This window comes from Cydia fagiglandana, chromosome Z, assembly GCF_963556715.1.
Source record: "Cydia fagiglandana chromosome Z, ilCydFagi1.1, whole genome shotgun sequence".
Classification (NCBI taxonomy): Eukaryota; Metazoa; Arthropoda; class Insecta; order Lepidoptera; family Tortricidae; genus Cydia; species Cydia fagiglandana.
In genome coordinates this window covers 7,948,631-7,972,060 of record NC_085959.1, presented here as the reverse complement: position 1 = coordinate 7,972,060, position 23,430 = coordinate 7,948,631, and the positions used below count along the sequence as shown (strand labels likewise).

Below are 23,430 nucleotides of genomic sequence, written 5' to 3'. Positions count from 1 at the left end.
CCTACCGACCTACCTGACTTGCCGTTGGGTAATTGTTGAATTTGCAAACAGAAGCACAACGAAAAAAATGCACTTTTTAATTTTTTTGCAGTTGGCCCTACAGCAAGCCATACGGCCAAATGTAACAATTAACCAACCATCAAACAAATGTGTATAGGCCCAACCACGGCCCAACCAAAACCACCACCGTTGAATAATTGTATGATTTATTTAAATAGGCCCAACGAAAAAATTACTCTAATGGCCCTCTGTTGGGAATCTTCGGGAGGGCCTTTGTCGAGGGCCCTCCAGCAAATCGTACGGCCAAATGTAACAATTAACCAACCATCAAACAAATGTGTATAGGCCCAACCACGGCCCAACCAAAACCACCACCGTTGAATAATTGTATGATTAATTTAAATAGGCCCAACGAAAAAATTACTCTTATGGCCCTCTGTTGGGAATCTTCGGGAGGGCCTTTGTCGAGGGCCCTCCAGCAAATCGTACGGCCAAATATAACGGTTGCCCAACTAATACGTAAACAAAGGCCCAACATAATCCCTACAAGAAAATGCTATTAGGGAAGCGATATCTCGCCGTACAAATCTTTCTGCCATTTTTCGCGGGGGGAAAGGTGCACACAGTCGCATTTCTCACACACTTACATACAAAATCCAATCTGTAATGACGACACAAATACATAGAAAATGACACACGTCAGAGACAAATCTTGCAAACCTCGATCTCTTTTTGTGTACGGACGAGTGACTAGTGTCACAACACGCACACTAACACATTTTCGTTGAAGTATGTCATTGTATTCTGGGAGATGAGAAGTCGGATTTGTCGCTCGACCGATCCGCAATTTGTACTGAGCGAGCAAAATCGATAAATCCAACAATTACTTAAGACTAAAATATAATAATTGTATTTAAATGTAATTTAACGTATGATATGTAAAAAAAAATATTACATGTGAAATGTAACACTTTCTTTTTGTAAATTTGATGTCCCCGACCTCTTTTTATAACAAAAAACCGAGCAAACAGGCATTTTTGGGCAGCAGTGTTCACGCGCGCGTCTGGACTCGGTCTAGTGAAAAATCCAAGTGCAACTAGTTTTATTACCCGCGCTAGATTAAATTGACGCGCTAATCTTGTACCTCGGCAGAGGGGAAATAGTGCGAATGCCGCCTCCCTTCCGTGTTGCTCGAAGGAGTTTACCCTTGAAATTATAGTCTAATAGTTTCCGTGTGAATTTTTTCATGGCATTTCCTCTTAAAACATGTAAAAATTATATATAAAAACTACAATTTTGCGTCAGTCGCTTTTTAAAAGCTGTTAGGTTGTGTAACTGTGTGGGCTAAATTTGCACTACAACTACCAGGAGATTATGAAAATGAAAAGCCTTCTCTGCAAATATTACGACATAATAAAATTATAGAACACACAGGTTTATAAAGAAATACGATATAGTGCATAATTGTTTTCCTTCGTATTATTTCGGATACGTTCGTATTTGTCAGAATGCTACTACAGTTAACCTCAGTACTTAAATCTGATTTATTAAATAAAAATAGTGCCAAAAGTAACCGGTAGGCGAGGCGGGCGCTCAGCCCGTACTCGCTTTTCGCTACATGCGAGTTTTCGCGCACGTGCTGGTACTGAATGTGCTAGCTAGAGAGAGGATAAGGTTACTTGTACTTGAACTATTGAACTACGTATGAATCAGAAATTTGTTTTTAATCAAAAGCGGTATCATGTACGCGTTTTTATCACCTGCCATGTCATTCGTTACTTTCCCACTTACATGCTTGTTAGAACGTGACAGGCATGGTGACAAATGATAAAAAGCCGGCCATCTTAGGTCTTCAGGTACATGATCATATTGGATTTTCGTTTCCAGGACGCATAAAATGGTCCCGCTGTCTCCTCCACAACATGACGGAGACCGTAGAGAGCGTATCTGCGCATCCCGTGCTACGTTCCCTTCCCGCCGCCATGGACGTGATGAGGAAATACACAAACACCAGGACGCTTATAACCAACTATGATCAATCCATGCGTGCCGTCTGGATGAACCAGAACGTGAGTAGTAGAGATGCACCGGATATCCATAATTTTAAGATCCGGCGGATACCGGATAGTGGCCTACTATCCGGCCGGATACCGGTAAGTAACATTGCTTGATTTTGGAGTAAACAAAATTGGATAAAGATAAAGATAAAAAGATAAAAAATAGTTTATTCAAGTAGGCATATTACAATGCGCTTATGAACGTCAAATAAACCTTTACCGGCTCCAACCGTACACCTCTGCCCCGAGAAGATTTAAATCCCCCCTCAATTGGAGGAGGGTATCCCAATATGGGACCGGCAACAAACTCGGCGGGACACATCTTTTCAAAACATTATTACATCTTATAATTAACATGCATTACGAGTAATTAAGAAAAATACAATTTAAATTACTATAGAATTCATGCAATTATACTCAGTGAGTACATAACTTTATAGAATTTGATATAAAAAAATAAACATATATGTACATGAAATCACAAATACGTAGCTCTTTCAGAAAACATATCAAATCTTACAAAAGGAAAAGAAATTAAAATCAATAAAAGAAATGAGATTGGAATAAGAAACAGTCACGGTCATAGTCGTAGTCGTTTATTATTTAAAAAAATTAAACATTACATTTACACGTTGTTCTTTACGAAACAGGTCAAAACCTGCACAATGCGCACCTGAAAAAACGAAATGTAGGTATAGTTCCGCCGGCCGAATATTCGGCGGCCGGATACCGAATATTCCCGAGGCCGATGGTCTAGCCGAATATCCGGTATCCGGCCATACAACTATCTTCTATCTCTAGTTGATAATCTCTCCGGCGATGCAGTAGTGCTATCAGTTATCAGCAAACGTCGGACTATAGGGGGCAGTTTCAGGGCAAGGTAAGGTTTACAAAAAAATCTTAACTTACGAGTATTATAATGTACCTAGTATTTGTAACATAGTTAATTAAATTAGTTACCCATTATCATTTATTCATCTTTAATGTGTAAATACTCTTTAAAGTGTTGACTGATAGCCCACTGAAGTGGCCACTTAAAAAACAAATAAATAGCTGACATGCGTCATTATGACTGTTGTTCATACTTATATTTGTTGGTAGAGTGCCGTCTAATCAATAGAAAGATTTGCTTTATTTGTTAATTTGCATATCTATGTACTAGGTACCAAATACTAAGTACAAATACTCGAAAGTGAATTGATTGATTTGCGAACCTTACCTATCATTCTGACATGCCACGAAAATGCCCGCTGGAGTCCGACGTATGGTTATCAGTGTTAACCATATGTGTTTGTATGCAATGGCCCTGCTGTCTCCTCCTGTACCACGATAATCTTTATCAAGACTGCATTTTATCGTTATGATGGTATAAAATATTTTTAAAACCTGTTCCAATGTTATATTGTCCTGGTTAAACATAACCTTTACAGGCACACATGAATAATTTTGTACTTGCTTTCTCTTTTTAAAGCTGAACGAACACACTAATATACAACTTACTAAAACTGTACAATCGTCAATTTAGTTTTTTTATGTGTCATTCCATCGTGATTAAAAAGGTTTATTTTTATAATTTTCAAGTTTTAAAACTTTTTATAACTGTGATCACAACTAGCCAAAGTTCTAGTTACTTGCTTCTAACTGACTCGGTGCTTTAAAGCAAGTGAGATGAAACTATTGATTACAAGTACATAGGTTTCACTTTGACCTAGATCTAGATAAGGTTAGTTAGGCACAACTCCTCAATATCATATCGTCCTGGTAACTACTAGGTATGATAGTTCTAACAACCTATGTGTGATGCATTTCTATGTGCTGGCAACGTTGCAATGTTTGTAGCCCTATTTCACCGGAGGCATGGTTTGCAGTAGCAGGTAGATGGGATGCAGTAAATTTATAAGTTATTTTGGTAAAACAGAACAAAATCCAAAAAATATAAATATAATTAAAGACTTCAAATCACCCCCTTCTGGCATTGAATGATCGCAAAAACGTTAGCGGTTACTCCTCTGCATCGCCAGACTTTCCCCCTTATTCATAAATCATTACGGGCTTTAGTTCAATTATGTTTTATCCCTGTCTTACAAATACATTAGTCAAAAAGACAGATAAAGACAAACGATTCAAAGCTATGAATAATGCCATTGGCCTCTGGGCAAAGAAAGCGCCCTAGGATAAGTCTACAACTTAATTGTTCGCTCATCAAGTCATCACACAAATCGTTCTCCCCGCCAACGTCAATTTGCACCTCATGTCATCCTTCTCTCTCTCACGTTCCGTTTCACCCTATCTCCTCACTTTCAGTTCTCACATTGGTTATGGTCTACGTCCACATTATGTAATGAATGAATGAATCAATGAAAACATTTATTAAACAAATAAACAATTTATTTGTGTAATGACATCATGTCATTCCACAGCTCTGGGACGTGGACGACTGCCTCAACAACACCTTGCTGAAGATCGACGAAGCTGGCCGCATCAGCGTGAACTTGGACAGCACTGTCAGGTTACTGATCAGGGAGTCTGACTGCCTGGTGAAGATGGACGTGGAACTGCCTATTGTCTGCCACTCGCTGTACGCTAAGAAGAATTACTTTACGCTGGTCAATGATTCTCTGCAGGTAAGGCGATGATCTCATCGTCATCATCTCGTGCTGAATACCATTTCGTGGCTCTTTCTCCTATAATTGTATGTATTGTATGATTTTCTTTTCTCTGTTTGAGCTGATAAATTATTTCTATTCTAAGTACATCTATTTTAATTTTCCTCAGTTCCTCCTTGAAGACTATCTCCGCACCGTACGCCGAGTGAAACTGGAAGTGCGCCCTCTCTTTCTGCCTCAAGTGGTCCGCCTATCTTCCCTCCTGCTCCCCGGGCTGCGTTCCGTGTCATGGACTAGCGAGGACTGGGAAGAGTTTATAGACAGAGCCAACGCTGCTATCAAAGGCTTTGATGTACTGGTCACTAGAGTACATGATATATACACGAATCGGATTATATATGTGCTGTCTGGTATGCAAGAGGTTACTCTGATTAATTTACCTGGTAAGCTCTTCTATTCCAATGCCCTTTTATTTAGCAAGTATAGGGTTCAATGTACAGTAGAAACTGGGATTACTTCTGTAATTCCGAAGATATTACAATAATATGCTAACACGGTGGTGATCTGATGAAGCAGTCGGAAGGTAACTAACGGAACTCCTCGATGGAAAAACTTAAACACATCGAGTTTAAGAGTCATTCGCGAAGAAGAAAGACATGCAAATGAGAAGAAGAACAATCAGCAATAAAAAATTGTGTCCCAAAATATTTTTATGTCAGTAACGTCACTACTGAATAGATAAACTGTTTGTCACATGTCTTCTAATATTGTTTGTTGAATAATATCAATATCATAACAATAAGCCTTTTTTGCAGAAGAAACACCATGGACAGTTGACGAATTTATAGAAAACGTGGAGACGGGCTGTCGGTAAGTAATTTTTTTCTTCTTTAAAAAATGGTTTACATCTTTATGATGATTTCGATAATGTCTAAAGTGTGCTCGTAGAGCATTACAGTTGAACGCGTTTCAAGACTAATTTATCATCAGCTGCGCTATAACCGCGAAAATCGAAGTTCGCAAATTGCGGGCATTTCTTTCTGTCATTTCTAATTACGCCTTCATTGGAGGAAAAGAGAAAGATCCCCGCAATTTGCGAATTTCTGTTTTCGCGGTAGCCCCTCTGCACTCGTCCACGTTAGGTCACTGTATAATAAGCTATCAATATTACACCTTAAACAGCATTAATGACAAAACATGTGGACTCATGGTAAAGTCAAGTAACTATTTTATTTTATTCCTTTCGTTCAGCAACGCATGCGTGGAACTGAACCGTAAGAGCCTCATGGTGGAGGAGGCGGTCGAGGAAGTCCTGGACCTGATCAAGAAGGCGGCTCACCAGTTCAAGTCCGTCGAGATCAACCCGGATTTCGAGTTCCTAATCGCTGATGGTAAAAGAACACGTATATCTAGAATCCAAAATTGATCCATAGCAGTTTGAAGAAGTTAATATTCAATTATTCTCACTACACCAGCTCATAAAAGCTCAAATTTTTTGTAGGAAAAAAGTTTGCAGCAAAACAAAACCGTACAACGCGTCTTTGTCGACCGCGTAGAAAGCAGTGGAGTTTCAATCTTACGCGTCACTTAAGTGACTGGCAAGTCTTTAGGCGTCTCCACCGATTGATGTCCGATGTCAATGCTGGTTCCTTCCTGATGGATGGATTCATACAACCGATACTATCGGTTGTATGAATCCATCTCTTCTCTTTATTCTCTTTCTTAAAAAAATCTCCAAATCCATACCTAAAAAAAATGGGAGTGGCCAAATATAATGGGTGAACTGTTTAATTTAAGCTTTTGACAAGACAATCCGATCACGAAAATCCGAAAACGAAGGTGATAAAAACGCAACCATGATACCGCTGCAGAAATCTACCGAGATAACAGTCCCTGGATAAATCGTCAATTTCATTATCAGATGAAGCCCAAGCCGGGAGCGGTCAGGCGTCCACCCTCAACGAGTCTACATCCAGCGGACAGCAAGACTGGTCTGCAGTGTGGGAGTGCTTCGAGAGCCCCCACCGCTTGCTGTCCATGCCGGCTGGAGGTCTCTCCAAGAGCATGCAAGTAAGGCAACAACGAGTCCACATACAGACAACAGGACTGGTCTGCAGTGTGGGAGTGCTTCGAGAGCCCTCACCGCTTGTCCATGCCGGCTGGAGGTCTCTCCAAGAGCATGCAAGTAAGGCAACAACGAGTCCACATACAGACAACAGGACTGGTCTGCAGTGTGGGAGTGCTTCGAGAGCCCCCACCGCTTGTTGTCCATGCCGGCTGGAGGTCTCTCCAAGAGCATGCAAGTAAGGCAACGACGAGTCCACATACAGACAACAGGACTGGTCTGCAGTGTGGGAGTGCTTTGAGAGCCCTCACCGCTTGTCCATGCCGGCTGGAGGTCTCTCCAAGAGCATGCAAGTAAGGCAACAACGAGTCCACATATAGACAACAGGACTGGTCTGCAGTGTGGGAGTGCTTCGAGAGCCCCCACCGCTTGTTGTCCATGCCGGCTGGAGGTCTCTCCAAGAGCATGCAAGTAAGGCAACAACGAGTCCACATATAGACAACAGGACTGGTCTGCAGTGTGGGAGTGCTTCGAGAGCCCTCACCGCTTGTTGTCCATGCCGGCTGGAGGTCTCTCCAAGAGCATGCAAGTAAGGCAACAACAAGTCCACATACAGACAATAGGACTGGTCTGCATTGTGGGAGTGCTTCGAGAGCCCGCATCGCTTATTGTCCATGCCGGCTGGTGGTCTCTCCAAGAGCATGCAAGTAAGGCAACGACGAGTCCAGATACAGACAACAGGACTGGTCTGCAGTGTGGGAGTGCTTCGAGAGCCCCCACCGCTTGTTGTCCATGCCGGCTGGAGGTCTCTCCAAGAGCATGCAAGTAAGGCAAAAACGAGTCCACATACAGACAACAGGACTGGTCTGCAGTGTGGGAGTGCTTCGAGAGCCCCCACCGCCAGCAGAACAAAACTAAATAGACACTGGTAACATCTATGCTGGCGCCAGCTATAGATGGCAAGGTACAAACATACGAATCTTTGACAGTCGCCAACCCCATTAGAATCGAGGTTTTTTTTTTAACACCAGACTGTTCTGATTCCAGGAAATGGTGAAGAACGCATTAAACGAAATGCGTCGATATTACAGCCGCAAAGTGGTGGATGTCCTCATTAAGGTCACCCGGCGCACGCTGGACCTCATCATCAAGCAGTTCTCCGAAGCCGAAGCTTTCTCGGACGAAGGTATTACGCTTAGCTTAGGTCGACTCAACTACTGTTTGGGGCATCTATTCTGTTAAAATGGGTCTGTACGGATATGATGGTCGTTCTTGTCTACGTGACAGCGTGATAAAACGGTGTCCGTCACTTTCTATCCCACGGTGTTAAAAAGTGACAGTTATTTTATCACGTGGATAAAGATGGATAAAGCCGTCCATAATACGCTGGCAGGTTGGTCTGGTTAAATGAGGTCGGATAGGCAACACGCCCGATTGCCGACGTCGACTCTTACCGACACGCTGTACCCGGAGTTCAGAAACGTGAAAGGGTTGGTAGTTGTTTTGCGAGTTGTGTTTGAAAGTTTTGAAACCTAATTAATTTCAAATTACAACAAAATGCGTTGCATAACCTATGCGATTATTTCACACAAGAAACACGACGGCATGATATCGACTAGCTGGTAAGTGGACATCGTAGCATATGAACGGTTACTACATCCATGGTTACTGTAAGCCGTTCTTACATAATTAGTCAAAGTTAAATTAATTTTAGTTTTTCACCTGTCCCTTTGTCTATCTGTCTGTCGGTCTGTAATCAAATCTTGCAAGTTAAATTTGACCCACTTCCCGGTTTCCGATTGAGCTGAAATTTTGCAGACAGGAGATGGCCATAGGAAAACAACGGAACCTAATTGTGTTTGGGGTTTTTAGAATTGTCTCGATGAGTATTAGTTGCCTGGAAGGAAATGTACAGTCAGCTATAAAAACGGTAACCCCCGGTAGACCCCGTGCATGAACTATAGGGGGCAGCATAGGAGCCGTCAGATTTTTGGCTCGAGGCATAAATGTGTCGTTTATGCCTCCGACCGACGTAGCTATAAAAAGCTTGTACCAAAAATGAATTTCTTGCCAAAAACTTATTTTTAAGAGTAAAATAATAACGACACACGTGCCATAAAAAAGTTGGATCATAGACATCAGGCGGTAGGCAGAAGACACTAACTCCAAGATGGCGCTGGCGTAAACACAAATCGCGTGGCTCAGGCAGATCTCTCCTAAAAAAATTCAGTTCTGGCTACCAGGCTTGCATATATTAGAAAGAGTCATGTGTCAATGTTTAAGAAACGAATTTATTATCGGTCGTTCTACAATTTTATTATTATTTATTACCTTACTTTACCTATTATACCTACTAGCTTCTCCTTGCGAGTGCGTACAATTCGTCATATTTATACTAACAGAGTGTCCCACGGCTATGCCACATGGAGGGAAAGTACCCTGAATATTGTAGATGGAACCTTATATTGAAAGAAGACATTATTTTAATTATAAAAAAAAACAAATTAAACTGCATTCTGTTGTACCGGGAATCGAACGGCTAATATAATATCACGCTTCCATAGCTAATTTCCTTTTTCATAAAGTCTATCCTATGTCCTTTCTTCTAATTATTCAATATTTATATATTCTTCGTTTTCTGACTTTGACGAAGTCTGATTTTCATCAGATGTTGTGTCGCTTTCAGGACCACCAACCTCGATTATAAAACGTTCAGTCTCTAATTCGATTATAGGATTTTAATCGTCGATCTACATAAACCTTAAATGAAATATTAAAGTTTAAACCAAACAACTAACCAGTTCAAAAAAACCGCACTATAAAATGTCAATACCGGTCATGTCAACAACCAACTTTAAAACATTGTTTATTGGAATGCTATGTAATCCTTCGTCTTTTTTAAGCTGTAAGTATTTGATTGCATTCGCTAAATTTTTTTTTTCGCATCTTTGGTATTTTTTTTTGGCATTTTTGTAATGAAACCGTTTATACGAGTATTTGAATATATTCGTAGATATTTTCCGTTTGTTTGAAACATCGGTGACATTCGATAACATCCAAAGTTCGTTGTCTAAGAGTACTTGTAGCCAGTAAAAGAAATTAGTACCATTGAAAATCCGCAAAATGGCGAGGGTCAAATAAACTGATGTCAGTCTTTACAGAAGACTCACTCTCTAACAAAACGCGTCTGTCACGATCAGGAAAAAATTAGTAGGGAGTAGGGATATTAGCTAATAATTGTTTATACAGTTTATACTTTAACCTTTTTTAGGGTTCCGTACCTCAAAAGGAAAAACGGAACCCTTACCTATAGGATCACTCGTGCGTCGTGCGTCTGTCTGTCTGTCCGTCTGTCACAGCCTTGTTTTTCGGAGACTACTGAACCAATTAAGTTGAAGTTTGGTACACATATGTACTCGTAAATTAGATGGACCCAAAGATGGACAATCATGTAACGTAAACAGATGAATTTTAAACAAGGGGCTACTTTTGGGGGATAAATGAAAAACTTAAAAAATAAAGTTTTTCAAATTATATCGTGTTATGAAAGAAATAAATGAAAGAACTCATTTGAGAATTTCAAATATATATGTATTACTTTTTATAAAATTAAAAAACATAGGTTAGGGAAACTACTAAGTCTACATTTTGAAAAAAATACTCAAAATAGTTCTTTGCCTATAGATGACAGGAAAACCTATTACCTACTTAACGTATGGAAACCTTGGAACGCGAGTCCGACTCACTTGGCCGGGCCGGTTTATTTTGTGGTGTGACCCCATTATAATAATAATTCGTCCCTGGGGCGGGTCACAGCGCAAGATCATTACACCAGGATCACATAAAATATACAAAGTTTCTCGATTAAAGTAACTTCCCGTCAATACTTCCTGCACCTCTAGCACATCTTGCATCCGCGACTTAGACCGCGACTCGAGTCGCCATTTCCGCGGCTGTCAAATCTGTCGATTTCCATAGCATAACTTGTACCCGCGACTGCAACAGCCGCGTAGAGAACTCAAAGTCGCGGCGCGACTCGTCAGTGTTACCCGGCGAAATCAAAGTCTAAACAAATCGATATTTGCAAGTGGCAACACTGAATCGGAAACCAGGGATGCGCTAAATCATTCGTTCTTTGGTGGTAAAAAATCTAGTTTTTTGTCGATGGTTAAGTTTTTCCTGTCAAAGCCAAGGAACTTTCAAATTTTGTCAACATTTAATTACGGGAAAAAATATGAAAAAATGTAAGTAATAGAGCCTTATATACTTAATATTGATAATATTCCTTAAAATATATATTGTTTAAAAATTTCTGTTTAATAAACCTTTAAAATAAAATATTTTTGTTCTCATATTCCTGTTGTAAATAGTGTTTTTTTTTTTCAGAATAAGTTCAGCATTATCCTAGACACGATTGATATCCCGGCACCCAAAGGAAAATATTATTAACAGGAACGTGCCAACAGGACCCGAAGTGGAGATTCAGGAAAAGAAACACACTAGGCAAGCTTGTAGGTTTCAAACGCCGAGCTGTCCCCTTTTCTAAATTAACTAAGATGTGAGAAGCGCTTTAGCTTTAAGAACACCACCGAGGAAGTGAACTATTAATAATGACTCTAATGGTTATAGCGTACCTATCTAAGCTGCCACAGTAACTCTCAAATAAGTTTCATATAGTTTTTCTTGTGCCAATAATGGATGGCATGTGTGTGTACTGTGTACCTAACTGTTTATGATTTGACAAATTGATATGAAAAGCTTATTTCATAGTCCTTGATGAAGTCATGACCATATTTTATTGTCTTGTTTACAAACCAATTTTCTTTCCAGGGTGATATTTAATTGTCCTACGCCGCATGTCGAAGAAAAAGGAAGAGAGAAAATACTTTTCAAGGGTAATAAAGAAGATTCTTACAATTTCTCTATAGTGGTTCTAGATGTTAATATACATATATTAGGTTTAATAATAAGAAGTCGAATATTGCAAGAATATATAAGGCAAAGCAATATACTATTAATTTAAATATTGTTTTTTTTCTCTCCTGTATATTTACCTGAAAAGAAACAAAAATAAAGTAGGTAGGTAAGTACCTAGAACTCCTAGAAGCCATTATTAATTAGCTCCCCAAGGCCCACTTCATACCTAATGTTGACAGCAACATATCATAGCATGATCGTATCAGGCCCTGTCAAACATGAAGTGAAACATCTAGAACACGGGTATGTTTTAGAGGAGTTTCAATATGGTAGACCATATGATAACCGTACCTATGCTACCTACGCAGACTATGACATGAACGTAATGACTCCTTCAAAATATTGTTGGTCGGCTCGGTCCAGTCACGTCACGGTATGGTGTTGGCAGGGGACGGAATGGTTTAGTGGGAGTTGACTGATATTTCATACAAAGCATGATTTTGAGCCGGACATGATCCTGTTATAGCCACGTATTACATCATTCTGTTACAGTACGATGCAGCGGGCACAGGCCACATGTAGGTATGTTTTGTTGAAGTCGAGGAAGGTTCCAAACGGTACCTAAATAGTAAGAGATTGTTGAAATTAGACATCTAACCGTGATCCTAAATATTACTACTAAGACTATGGCTTACTTACTAAGTCGGATTGTTTGTTTTGAACATTTGTACCTACCCACCTCATCGGCTTCATTTATGTACAAGCAAAGCGGCCTCCGTTGTTAGGTTGATGAAAGTTTGGTGTAAGGAAGTCATAGGATTACTTTTACAAACTTACAAACCTGAATTGAAATTTAAAAATCCTCCATATGTACCTAATTACTTAATTGAGTACCTACAAGCTAGCTGTTTGAAATTAAAGTTGTAAACATGATGGGTGTGTTGTGGTACTTGTAGGTATCACCGTGCATAATCGATATAAGAGTGCGTAAAGCGCATTTAGTGATTGTTCCATACTTCCTTATTCCTTAGGGCAATAAGTAATTATACAAATTATATTATTGCATAATATATCAAACTTGTTTTTAAGTTATAATTATCATGAGTTTAGTTAAAAAAGTACAAGCAAACCACCCGCGAGAGCGAGTCGCGTTATAAAGTCGCGTAGACTTCGACTCGCGGATTGACATAAAGACGAGAGAATATTTTGTCTCTAAATAGGCAGTTGTGCTACGGATTTTAGTTCAAAGTCGCGATCGTTGTCATTTTCTGACAGTGACACCTGATCGCGAGTTTGTCGCGGCTCTCGCGCGTGAGTTGTGCTGCCAACACGCGACAAGCCGCCAAGGCGCGCCGATCTGTCACTTCTCACGCCTGTCGCGGCCAGTTGTGCTAGAGGTGCTGGTGACATCGAGCAAACGTAATGAAAGTTATTGTGAAGGTAAAAAGGTTGGAATGGAATTACAATAGAAAATTAGTAGTGTAAGTACCAAGTAGGTACAGTCAGCAGCAGAAGTTGCTAAGCGGGCGAGGTGTTCAAAATTACCTTGACACTTGACGCTCTAAAGTCGCGCCAAGATCATTTTGAACATCTCACCAGCTTAGCAACTTCTGCTGCTGACTGTACGCAACTGTGCTATTCTGAGAAGTCGTATCTCCCTACAGTTTTGAAGTGACAATATAAGTACCTAGTAGGCCGGCCAGCGAAAGAAAAGTCTTCTAGAAATCGATTTTCACTCATTACGTACAAAAAAAAATGTAGGTATTTAATATTTGTCTATTGATTTTTATTTTAGTTCATGCAAGTTTTCGTCTCTGTTACTCTTATTTTACCTTCCACGTCCAAAAAACTAATAAATGTGAATCCGATCAAAGTTATCCACCCTTTTTATATCCGACTGAAAAGGAAAGAGATATACTTACTTTAGACAACAAAAGTAAGTTCAGTAAAATACTATTGCGCGCTTCCCACTCAGCATTTCCTCTTGTTGAGAGAAAGGGATGAAATAACAGAGGTTCGAGCAGTGCTTCATATCGAATGGCCATTTTAAGTGTGATCTCCGGCTACGCATATTTACCACACATCTTGAGGTTCATATCTTTATGCTGGATTTCATGTGGCAGACGAAATTTCATATCTCCTCACGATTCTGACTGCCTAGTATGTAGCAAGCAGTTCAGTGACGGTTAGTGATCTTACCTTGTCGTATCAACGTTATCCCGGCATTTCGCCACGGCTCATGAGAGCCTGGGGTCCGCTTGACTACTAATCCCATGATTTGACGTAAACACTAGTTTTTACGAAAGCGACTGCCATCTGACCTTCCAACCCAGAGGGTAAACTAGGCCTTTATATTCGGATTAGTTCGGTTTCCTCACGATGTTTTCCTTCACCGAAAAGCGACTGGTAAATATCAAATGATATTTCGTAGGTACATAAGTCCCGAAAAACTCATTGGTACGAGCCGGGGTTTGAACCCGCGACCTCCAGATTGCAAGTAGCACGCTCTCACCGCTAGGCCACCAGCGCTTCATAAAAAAAAATCCCATAGTAAAAGTTGATAGTAATATATATATTAAAAGTAATTGGTAAGTCTATTTTTTTATAGACTTACCAATTACTTTTAATATATTTTTATGCGATTTGGAATACAACTTTTACGGACGATAATTTCGCGTGATAACGCCATAACTTCATAAGAAAACATTGATGAAAAATTGCATACATACTTTGGCCGTAACGTTACCATGAAGATCTGTCCACAACGTTACCATGGATATCTGTCTACAGCGTTACCATGGAGATCTGTCCACAACGTGACACTTTTTCATGCATGCTACCGGTGTTCATCGATTTATAAGACGTTATCACGTCAATATGACAAAACAAAAGAATTATATTGTTATGGCAATTTCAAAGTTGCTCAAAGTTACCAGGGTTGTCTTTCGAAGTCACATGGACAAATAACTGCATCCATTTCCAGTGCTGTACAGAACAGAGACACCACTCCCACAGCACTATAGATATAGATTTACTTCAGCAGTAGCTGTTCGGGTTCATGATAGCCTGGTACGTGTGCGGATAAAACTGTTCTTGCGGGTACTGGCAGACGGCCAAATCCGTGCTGACTGCGTCGTTTTACCCTACCATAGAGAAATAAATACGTAGAGTGCTCACTCCATACTTCAGTTTTAGTACCGACCGAAAAGTCGGTGTAACACATGCTCAACAATTTTCAGCCATTATAACCGGATTAACCGGAACTCTTTTTCACAGCCGCTTTTAATATTAGTTATAAATTGTTGTTCAATACAAATGGCGCTCTAAAAGGTTTTATAATTTGCGTGGAAAGGTACTAAATGTACTGATACTACATATTAAGTACCTAATTTACTTTGACAATATTCTTCTAGTCTAAATTCTCTTTGGTAGCACCCTTTGGTACCTCAAACGTAGCACTCTTATGTACTTCGTAGCTTGTCATCCGACTACGGCCAAGTTAAATGAAAGTAATGATCTAGCCCAGCCATTCTCAAAGTGTGTTCCGCGGAACCCTAGGGTGCCGCAAAGCCTCTGTTGGGGTTCCGCGAAAATATACTTGTAATAATAAGAAAAAAAACAGCTCTTCTATAGGTATATCTGGTCCACAGTGATGAACGAAAATTTTTAATTTGGGGTTCCGTCAAATATTTCGCTTACCGAAAGGGTTCCGTCACCAAAAAAGATTGAGAACCGCTGATCTAGCCCGATAGGTATTCTAAATTACGATAATAGACTTGTTGCTAGTAATAAAACTTAAACGTAAAACTTTTACGACCAGAATTTTTAAGTTTTCTGCACAAAATGTACACGTGGCTTGCTAGCTATGTCATAGCACTAGGGCCGTGCTGGTGCCGTCAGTGGAGAGACACTCCTGAGTTCGGTCGAACTCGGTTCCGTTCGGCTCAGCATTGCCCCGAGCAATTATTAGGGTTGGCACCACTTGACTTCCTTTTGCGTGCACGACCACAGTTAAGATAATCACTTGAATTTTGACAACTCTAAATAGCCGAAAGGGATAGTGCCATATATTAGAAAGGGATAGCATGAATCGACCCTGAACCGCTGTCAAACTTCGGGTTTGTAGGAAGTTTCCTTTCTGTACGGCAGTATTATTATTTATTCTGTAGTCATAGCACAAATATGGCCGTGCTGCTGCCGTGCCGTGTGACATGGCCAGGACGTGGCGGCGGCAGATACGGCAATTGCCGCAATGTTGCAGTTGTATAAATAATTTAAGTTTCAATTTTATGTTTTAGGTATAGTTCTAGTTTTTAATTGGTTTAGTAAATTAAAGCATAACCGCCTCGTCGTCTAACGGCGTACGCTTGGGTCACAACGGAAGAACAGCACTGGCTTTGCCAGCTACATAATATACTTGTAGCGACGCGATAAAATCGCGGAGTGAGCCACGCCAACGCCACGCCTGCCTGAGTGGACTGATTGCACCCTGGCTGGTAAAAACCAGCGAGCGATGGAGTCGTCGAATTTTATTATTTTCTCAAAAATGGACGGCAAAGTCGACTTTGCCGTGTAAAACATGGGTCGCGAAGCGCGTAGTTTATGGACAGTCAAAAATTAAAAAGTTAAAAACATTGCAGTCTCGATTTTGGGACTGCAATGTTGCATACAAATTCCATTATTTGTCGAGTTCCAAACTTTTTAAAAGTTGAAATGACCATATCAAATGAAGGCACAGGCCCATTAAACAGCCGAACAGATGATTAGTACCGCGATTATCTAGACACGCGGCAGCGTGTCAAGCCAAGTTCAAGCAAAGGAACTGGCTAGCCAGCGCCAAGTGTAATATTACACGAACCACTTGGTGCCACTTTTGACCCTTCTATAACTCAAAACATCTTTAACGTAAACACATAAAACTACGTGTGTTTAATTATATCCATAAGGACATCTAGAAGCCCAAATTTCATGAAGCTAGCTCAAACGGTTATAAAGATATGAAGGTCAAAAAGTCGTAAATTTTAAGACTGACTGACAGACTTATAGTACCTAAACCTAACCTACTTCCAGATGACCTAGAAGGATGAAATTTGGAATCCAGCTCAGTTATTGTGTGAAAGCGTAGGAAAAAATCTAAAAATAAAAAAAAGTTATAAAATAGGGGGGGTTCCCATACAAAAAAAACATTTTTTATTGTGACTGACATATAAGTACCTAAACCTAACCTACTTCCAGATGACCTAGAAGGATGAAATTTGGAATCCAGCTCAGTTATTGTGTGAAAGCGTAGGAAAAAATCTAAAAATAAAAAAAAGTTAAAAAATAGGGGGGGGTCCCCATACAAAACAACCATTTTTTATTGTGACTGACATATAAGTACCTAAACCTAACCTACTTCCAGATGATCTAGAAGGATGAAATTTGGAATCCAGCTCGGTTATTGTGTGTAAGCGTAGGAAAAAATCTAAAAACAAAAAAAAGTTAATAAATAGGGGGGTGTCCCCATACAAATTTATTTTTTATTGTGACTGACATATAGTACCTAAACCTAACCTACTTCCAGATGACCTAGAAGGATGAAATTTGGAATCCAGCTCGGTAATTGTGTGTAAGCGTAGGAAAAAATCTAAAAATAAAAAAAGTTAAAAAATAGGGGGGGCCCATACAAAAAACCTGTAATACGCGCTAAACAACCGGCCAACGGTGTGTCGTTGGCGGCGCGCGGCACCACATAATTAATACAAAAAACAGAAGTAAAAAACATGCAGCGGAAACACAAGAAAAAACATTAAATCTCAATACCTGCCTAGTTTTCTTTACAAAAAGTATTGATATCCCATCAAAAACATAAATGTAAAAAAGGAGAGCCAAGTTCAATACAAAAATTATGCTTGGCTGTGGGGTTCGCCGCAAAAAGAATGGAGATCTAAATGAGTGCCAAGTTTTATGCAAAATCCAAATATGTATTTATAGGAACAAAATAACATTATAAACAAGTATTAAACTCTATTTCTTTGCTTTATTGGATACCTATAACAATTGCTGTTATTTAAAAAAAATGTGAGATCTTAAAGTAGGTTAGATTTGGCTTGGCCAGTTTTTATCAGAATTACAAAATATATATGTTGAATAACTTTATAAAATGACTGATGTAATGAAAACTGGCCAAGTCAAATCTAACCTGCTTTAAGATCTCGCATTTTTTTTAAATAACAGCAATTGTTATAGGTATCCAATAAAGCAAAGAAATAGAGTTTAATACTTGTTTATAATGTTATTTTGTTCCTATAAATACATATTTGGATTTTGCATAAAACTTGGCACTCATTTAGATCTCCATTCTTTTTGCGGCGAACCCCACAGCCAAGCATAATTTTTGTATTGATTTAGCTGTCTCAAATAGGTTGGCGTATTATCGGCAGAAAAATACACTTCTATTTTTTTTATTAAAAAAATAAAAAGGCGGCAAGGGCTTTTACTGTGAAAATATATACGTAAGAACGTTCGTTTTGTAAAATATTTCAATGATATTTATATTTCTTGCACCATTTTTGAGAAAAGCACTATATATGACTCGGCTGGAAGGCTACTTGCTGGCTTCGGATTCAATTAAACGGACTCCCAAGGTCGTCCGTTTAAAACGAATCCTCAGCCTGCAAGTAGCTACTTCCGAGCCTCGACAATAATGTACTATTTATTACTGCTCCATTCGCAATTCTTTATCCAGTTATTCTACTGCGCATGTCAATAGTATCACGTGGACTCCACGTGGATTTTACGTCGCAAACCAAGTCTGGATACCAGGATACCATAAGTTATGTCTGGAGGTTTGTTTACGTTCCCTAACAATACATAATTTCATTCTGGGAACAACCATGGAAGAAAGAATGAGCGCGCCGCGATTTGACCCTGAAATCGCCAAACAAGTTGCTTTCAATTAGAAATGGTCAACATCCCAATGACCTCATCAATCAAAATGTATGAAACAGCCTTTTATGGTAATTTATGACTTATGAGTTAGTTAAATAGTAAAAGTTATTAAATAGATATTATAAGCCATTCTATACTGTAGAATCTACAGAATCTACAGTATAGAAATAGAATGGCTTATAATATCTATTGTAGATGGTCAAGCAAATCTTATCAGAAGAAAAAGGCGCGAAATTCAAAAGTTTCTATGAGACGATATCCCTTTGTGCCTACATTTTTCAAATTTGCCGCCTTTTTCTACTGACAAGATCTGCCTGACCAAGTATAAATCACCTGATAGAATATGAGTCGAACAAGACAAGTATGAGTTGAACGATCGAACAAGAGATTTATTACAAAATTGATGTTATTTTCATCATCTGTACCTACACACCTCTTTTTAGTGTTCCGTACAAAACTTTGTTTACGGAACACTTATGGGATCACTTCTTGTCTTCCGCGACTTCCCCGTTTGAGACCCCTGCTGCGGCCGTAATCCTATACTGGATTTTTTAGATTGAACCGGTGCGAATATTATAAAATCACAGTCAAAGATAATTTTTAATGCGTTTTGTTAATCTACTGTACACACAACTGTAAGCAAGAACGGCTTTAGACAAGTTTTATTTTTTACTTTAGCTTGGGGCCTAACTTGAGAGTTGAGACTCTACCTCGAGAAAAGAAAATCGACATTTCGTCTGCCTCTTTATCGCTCTTCCATATTCGTGTGATAGAAAAGCGAGGCAGATAAAGTTTTTTATTTCGATTTACGGTTTTTTGCTTAGATTTGCTAAACTAACCTAGGCTAAGAACGTTGCAGTACATACCAGGCTAGCAGATGTTACTAGAACATGTATGTAAAACACCTTTCAGCTTTGACTGATGCTGAACAGACTAGTGCATAATGTAATGTCCAAGCATAGAGGTACAATAATCAATAATATAGAGATGACACGGGGGAGGGGCCAAACGACCGAACGAGATGCACTTATGGAAATTTCAGTAGGAGTAGCAGAGAAAGCGGTATTATTGCTTGTCCTTGTCACAGTCTCACTTTTTGTTTGTTCCCCACCAAAAATTTAGTATGGTTTATGGTGGGCAACAAATAACCCGACCGAATTACGTAGATTGTTTTTGGTATGTTGTCAGGAATGTTGAAACGTGTTTTCAATATTGTCGCTTTGCGTATGTTTTTTCCCTCACGGAGACACGCGTATAGCTCATCTATGTAATACTAGGTCTATGTGTCCAAGGAACTGTCACGCGTCACGCCTACTTGCGCATGTCTAAAAACCAGACAAATGCGAGTCGGACTCGCCCACCAAGGGTTCTGTACTTTTTATAGCGGCAAATACTTTTTATTTCTGTATTTGTTGTTATAGCGGCAACAGAAATACATCATCTGTGAAAATTTCAGCTGTCTAGCTATCACGGTTTATGAGATACAGCCTGGTGACAGATAGACGGGCGGTCAGTGGAGTCTTAGTAATAGGGTCCCGTTTTTACTATTTTGGTACGGAATCCTAAAAGTATCACGGGAGTCCACGTGAATTTTACGTCGCAAACCAAGTCTGGATATCAGGATACCATGAAATATGACTGGTAGTTTGTTTACGTTCCCTGTCAACAGATATTTTGTTTTCATACTGAACAAATTTGGGCCATAATAAGTAATAATAACTAGTTATATAATTATAGCCAGTAGCGTCCCTGTTGCCTTCAAATAAACCACTTTATTTCGCGGATGTATCCACATCCGCCACGTATCCACGTGTTTACAACGAGCTCCTTGTCGGTTCTGTGGCCTTGGTATAAAGCGACTGCTCTTGCCTTTTGTAATCGTGGAAATCGGAAAACACAGCAAACGTTAGGAAAAATGCATGGAAACTTCCAAAATGTGGGATAACATTAATTGCAATTTCTAATAATAGCCATTAGAATTTCCAAAATTACAGTCATTTGTGATGTTAGGAAAATAACACATGAATATTAATTTTCAAAATCCAGACGAACCTACTAACCGTAGGTAATACGGTGAGTGCTGGCACAGTCACATTTTGACAATAGCCATATCTTCCCGTTTTCGCACCTTAATAACTTTGTATATATTATTATATTTCATTCCTAGCTTGACCCTTCACCTAGGTCAAGTCTTTGTCATCTAGATCATGACTTAGTATACCTAGATACCTACTCCCACCTAGGATCCAGTTCACGAAACCCCTTATAAGTTATGCTAGCCTGGTAGCGAAGCGGACCCGGGTTCGCTACGTCGGGGCTTGCCGTTCCTTCGTCGCTCCCGGATAGCTGGCAACGTCGATAGGTATAGGTATTATAATACCTACATAAACTATCACCTATCTTTGTATTCCTCGTATTTGGTTAATAAGAAAACATTGCTAGTAATTTTTCACCAAACCAGCTCGGAAAGGCTTACTTTGCAATTCAAAAACGAATAGCAAAGTTGCATTTTATTCACTTATGAGGCAAAGTAATCCAATGCGAATTTTGAATTGTTTTCTTATGTGTGCTGGTAGAATTGTCTTTTAAATGATGATTTTGGATGATAAATATTTAATAACATTAAGGCGCGGTGTGTAGTAAAATGCGCTTTTTTGTAACCATATTTACAGACTTTTACAAGGATTTTAAGCATGATTTTCTAGTATGTATAACTTTAGTCCTTGAACTACGTTATTGCTTGTCAGGAACACAACGGCTCATTATTTTCTCGATAGAATCTTAAGTTGAAAACATGCTTAAAGCTGTCTTTTGATCCATATTTTAGAAGTACTACGACGAAAATGGATATGAAACTTACCTCATTCGATAGCTTTTAAGTAAATCTTCGTTATTACTGGTCCTTTTATCGATACGTTAATCTTTTCATTCATAATTTTATGAATTCAACTTTTGCCTACTAAATGACACCCTACGCGGCAATACCTTGCGCCCATTCCCCGCGCCAGTACGCCCGTGGCCACTGCCAGCGTCGGACCTATGCTAGTTTACTGGACGTTTCATAAAATGGGTAACCACTGTATAAATATGCAAATATGTTATACACACAATGTTTTTCAACATACTTACGAAGAAAAGCAAAATAATTCTTAATTATTGTGACATTTCAGACATTCGCCCGTCATATTGTCAATTTATAACAAGTTGGGAAGCAAAGGCACACACCCATCTAACCAATCCGGAATTCAGTCACGATTGATAAATTGTGTAAACATATTTTATTAAAGGCTATTAAATTAATCAAATTGAATCATTTTTAAACATATGTGTACGGGATTCAAATACTATGTGGGAGTGTTTAGTGTATGGTGGTAACCATTTCACCGCTTTTAGTTTCCGAGTTACCTACATGCGTTTTAAGGGAAGTGGTCGAAAAATGCCTAAAATGGTTTCGTGTTTAATATTAGGTAAGGTAGAAGTACTAGTGCTCGACGCTGCACTAGTTTTTGACAAGGTATAGTGTGTAGCTTTCAAATAGAGCTCGATGGCTAATCCTATTGTCTATTGTTAAGTAAAACCGCTCGTGCCACGTGCCACAACCACCTGCATAAAAAATACGTACTTCGGTTACTGAGTGCCGGCGAGTCGAACGCTACAGAACCAGTTTAAAATGTGTCATCGAGATGCGTAACAAAGGCGCGTTATCGGAGAGCGCACGTACACTGGTTTTTTGAGCGTTGGCCTAGCCCGCGCTCAGGTGCCAAATAAAATAATTAAGACCCTTTTTTGCAGGTAAGTAGCACGTGCGGTTTTACTTAGGGGCTATTCATAAATTACGTCATTTCAAATTGGGAGGGGGGGGTTTGGACATCGAATGACGGTAGCAGTAGGAGGTAGCGGTAGGAGGAAATGGGGTCATTTGGAGCATGATTTTTGGATGATTATAAGGGGGGGGGGGTCTAAAATCGTCAAAAATCGATGACGTAATTTATGGACAGCCCCTTAACAATAGACAATAGGATTAGCCGTTGAGCTCTATTTGAAAGCTACACACTATAATTTATGTCAAAGTAATCCCATCAAAAACATAAATGTAAAAAAGGAGAGCCAAGTTCAATACAAAAATTATGCTTGGCTGTGGGGTTCGCCGCAAAAAGAATGGAGATTTAAATGAGTGCCAAGTTCTATGCAAAATCCAAATATGTATTTATAGGAACAAAATAACATTATAAACAAGTATTAAACTCTATTTCTTTGCTTTATTGGATACCTATAACAATTGCTGTTATTTAAAAAAAATACGAGATCTTAAAGCAGGTTAGATTTGACTTGGCCAGTTTTCATTACATCAGTCATTTTATAAAGTTATTCAACATATATATTTTGTAATTCTGATAAAAACTGGCCAAGCCAAATCTAACCTACTTTAAGATCTCACATTTTTTTAAATAACAGCAATTGTTATAGGTATCCAATAAAGCAAAGAAATAGAGTTTAATACTTGTTTATAATGTTATTTTGTTCCTATAAATACATATTTGGATTTTGCATAGAACTTGGCACTCATTTAAATCTCCATTCTTTTTGCAGCGAACCCCACAGCCAAGCATAATTTTTGTATTGAACTTGGCTCTCCTTTTTTACATTTATGTTTTTGATGGGATATCAATACTTTTTGTAAAGAAAACTAGGCAGGTATTGAGATTTAATGTTTTTTCTTGTGTTTCCGCTGCATGTTTTTTACTTCTGTTCTTTGTATTAATTATGTGGTGCCGCGCGCCGCCAACGACACACCGTTGGCCGGTTGTTTAGCGCGTATTACAGGTTTTTTGTATGGGGACCCCCCCTATTTTTT

General features: G+C 39.2%; 1 protein-coding gene across 1 annotated transcript in view; it reads left to right on the top strand.

The window, feature by feature from the left end:
* LOC134678764 (dynein axonemal heavy chain 5) overlaps positions 1-23,430 on the top strand; it is a 77,289-nt gene that overhangs the window by 23,307 nt on the left and 30,552 nt on the right. Inside the window, exons 12-18 of the mRNA XM_063537462.1 lie at positions 1,888-2,069; positions 4,478-4,681; positions 4,833-5,106; positions 5,479-5,533; positions 5,915-6,054; positions 6,585-6,733; positions 7,776-7,914. Of these exons, the coding sequence (XP_063393532.1) occupies positions 1,888-2,069; positions 4,478-4,681; positions 4,833-5,106; positions 5,479-5,533; positions 5,915-6,054; positions 6,585-6,733; positions 7,776-7,914 (1,143 nt within the window). The remainder of the gene's footprint in view (positions 1-1,887; positions 2,070-4,477; positions 4,682-4,832; positions 5,107-5,478; positions 5,534-5,914; positions 6,055-6,584; positions 6,734-7,775; positions 7,915-23,430) is intronic.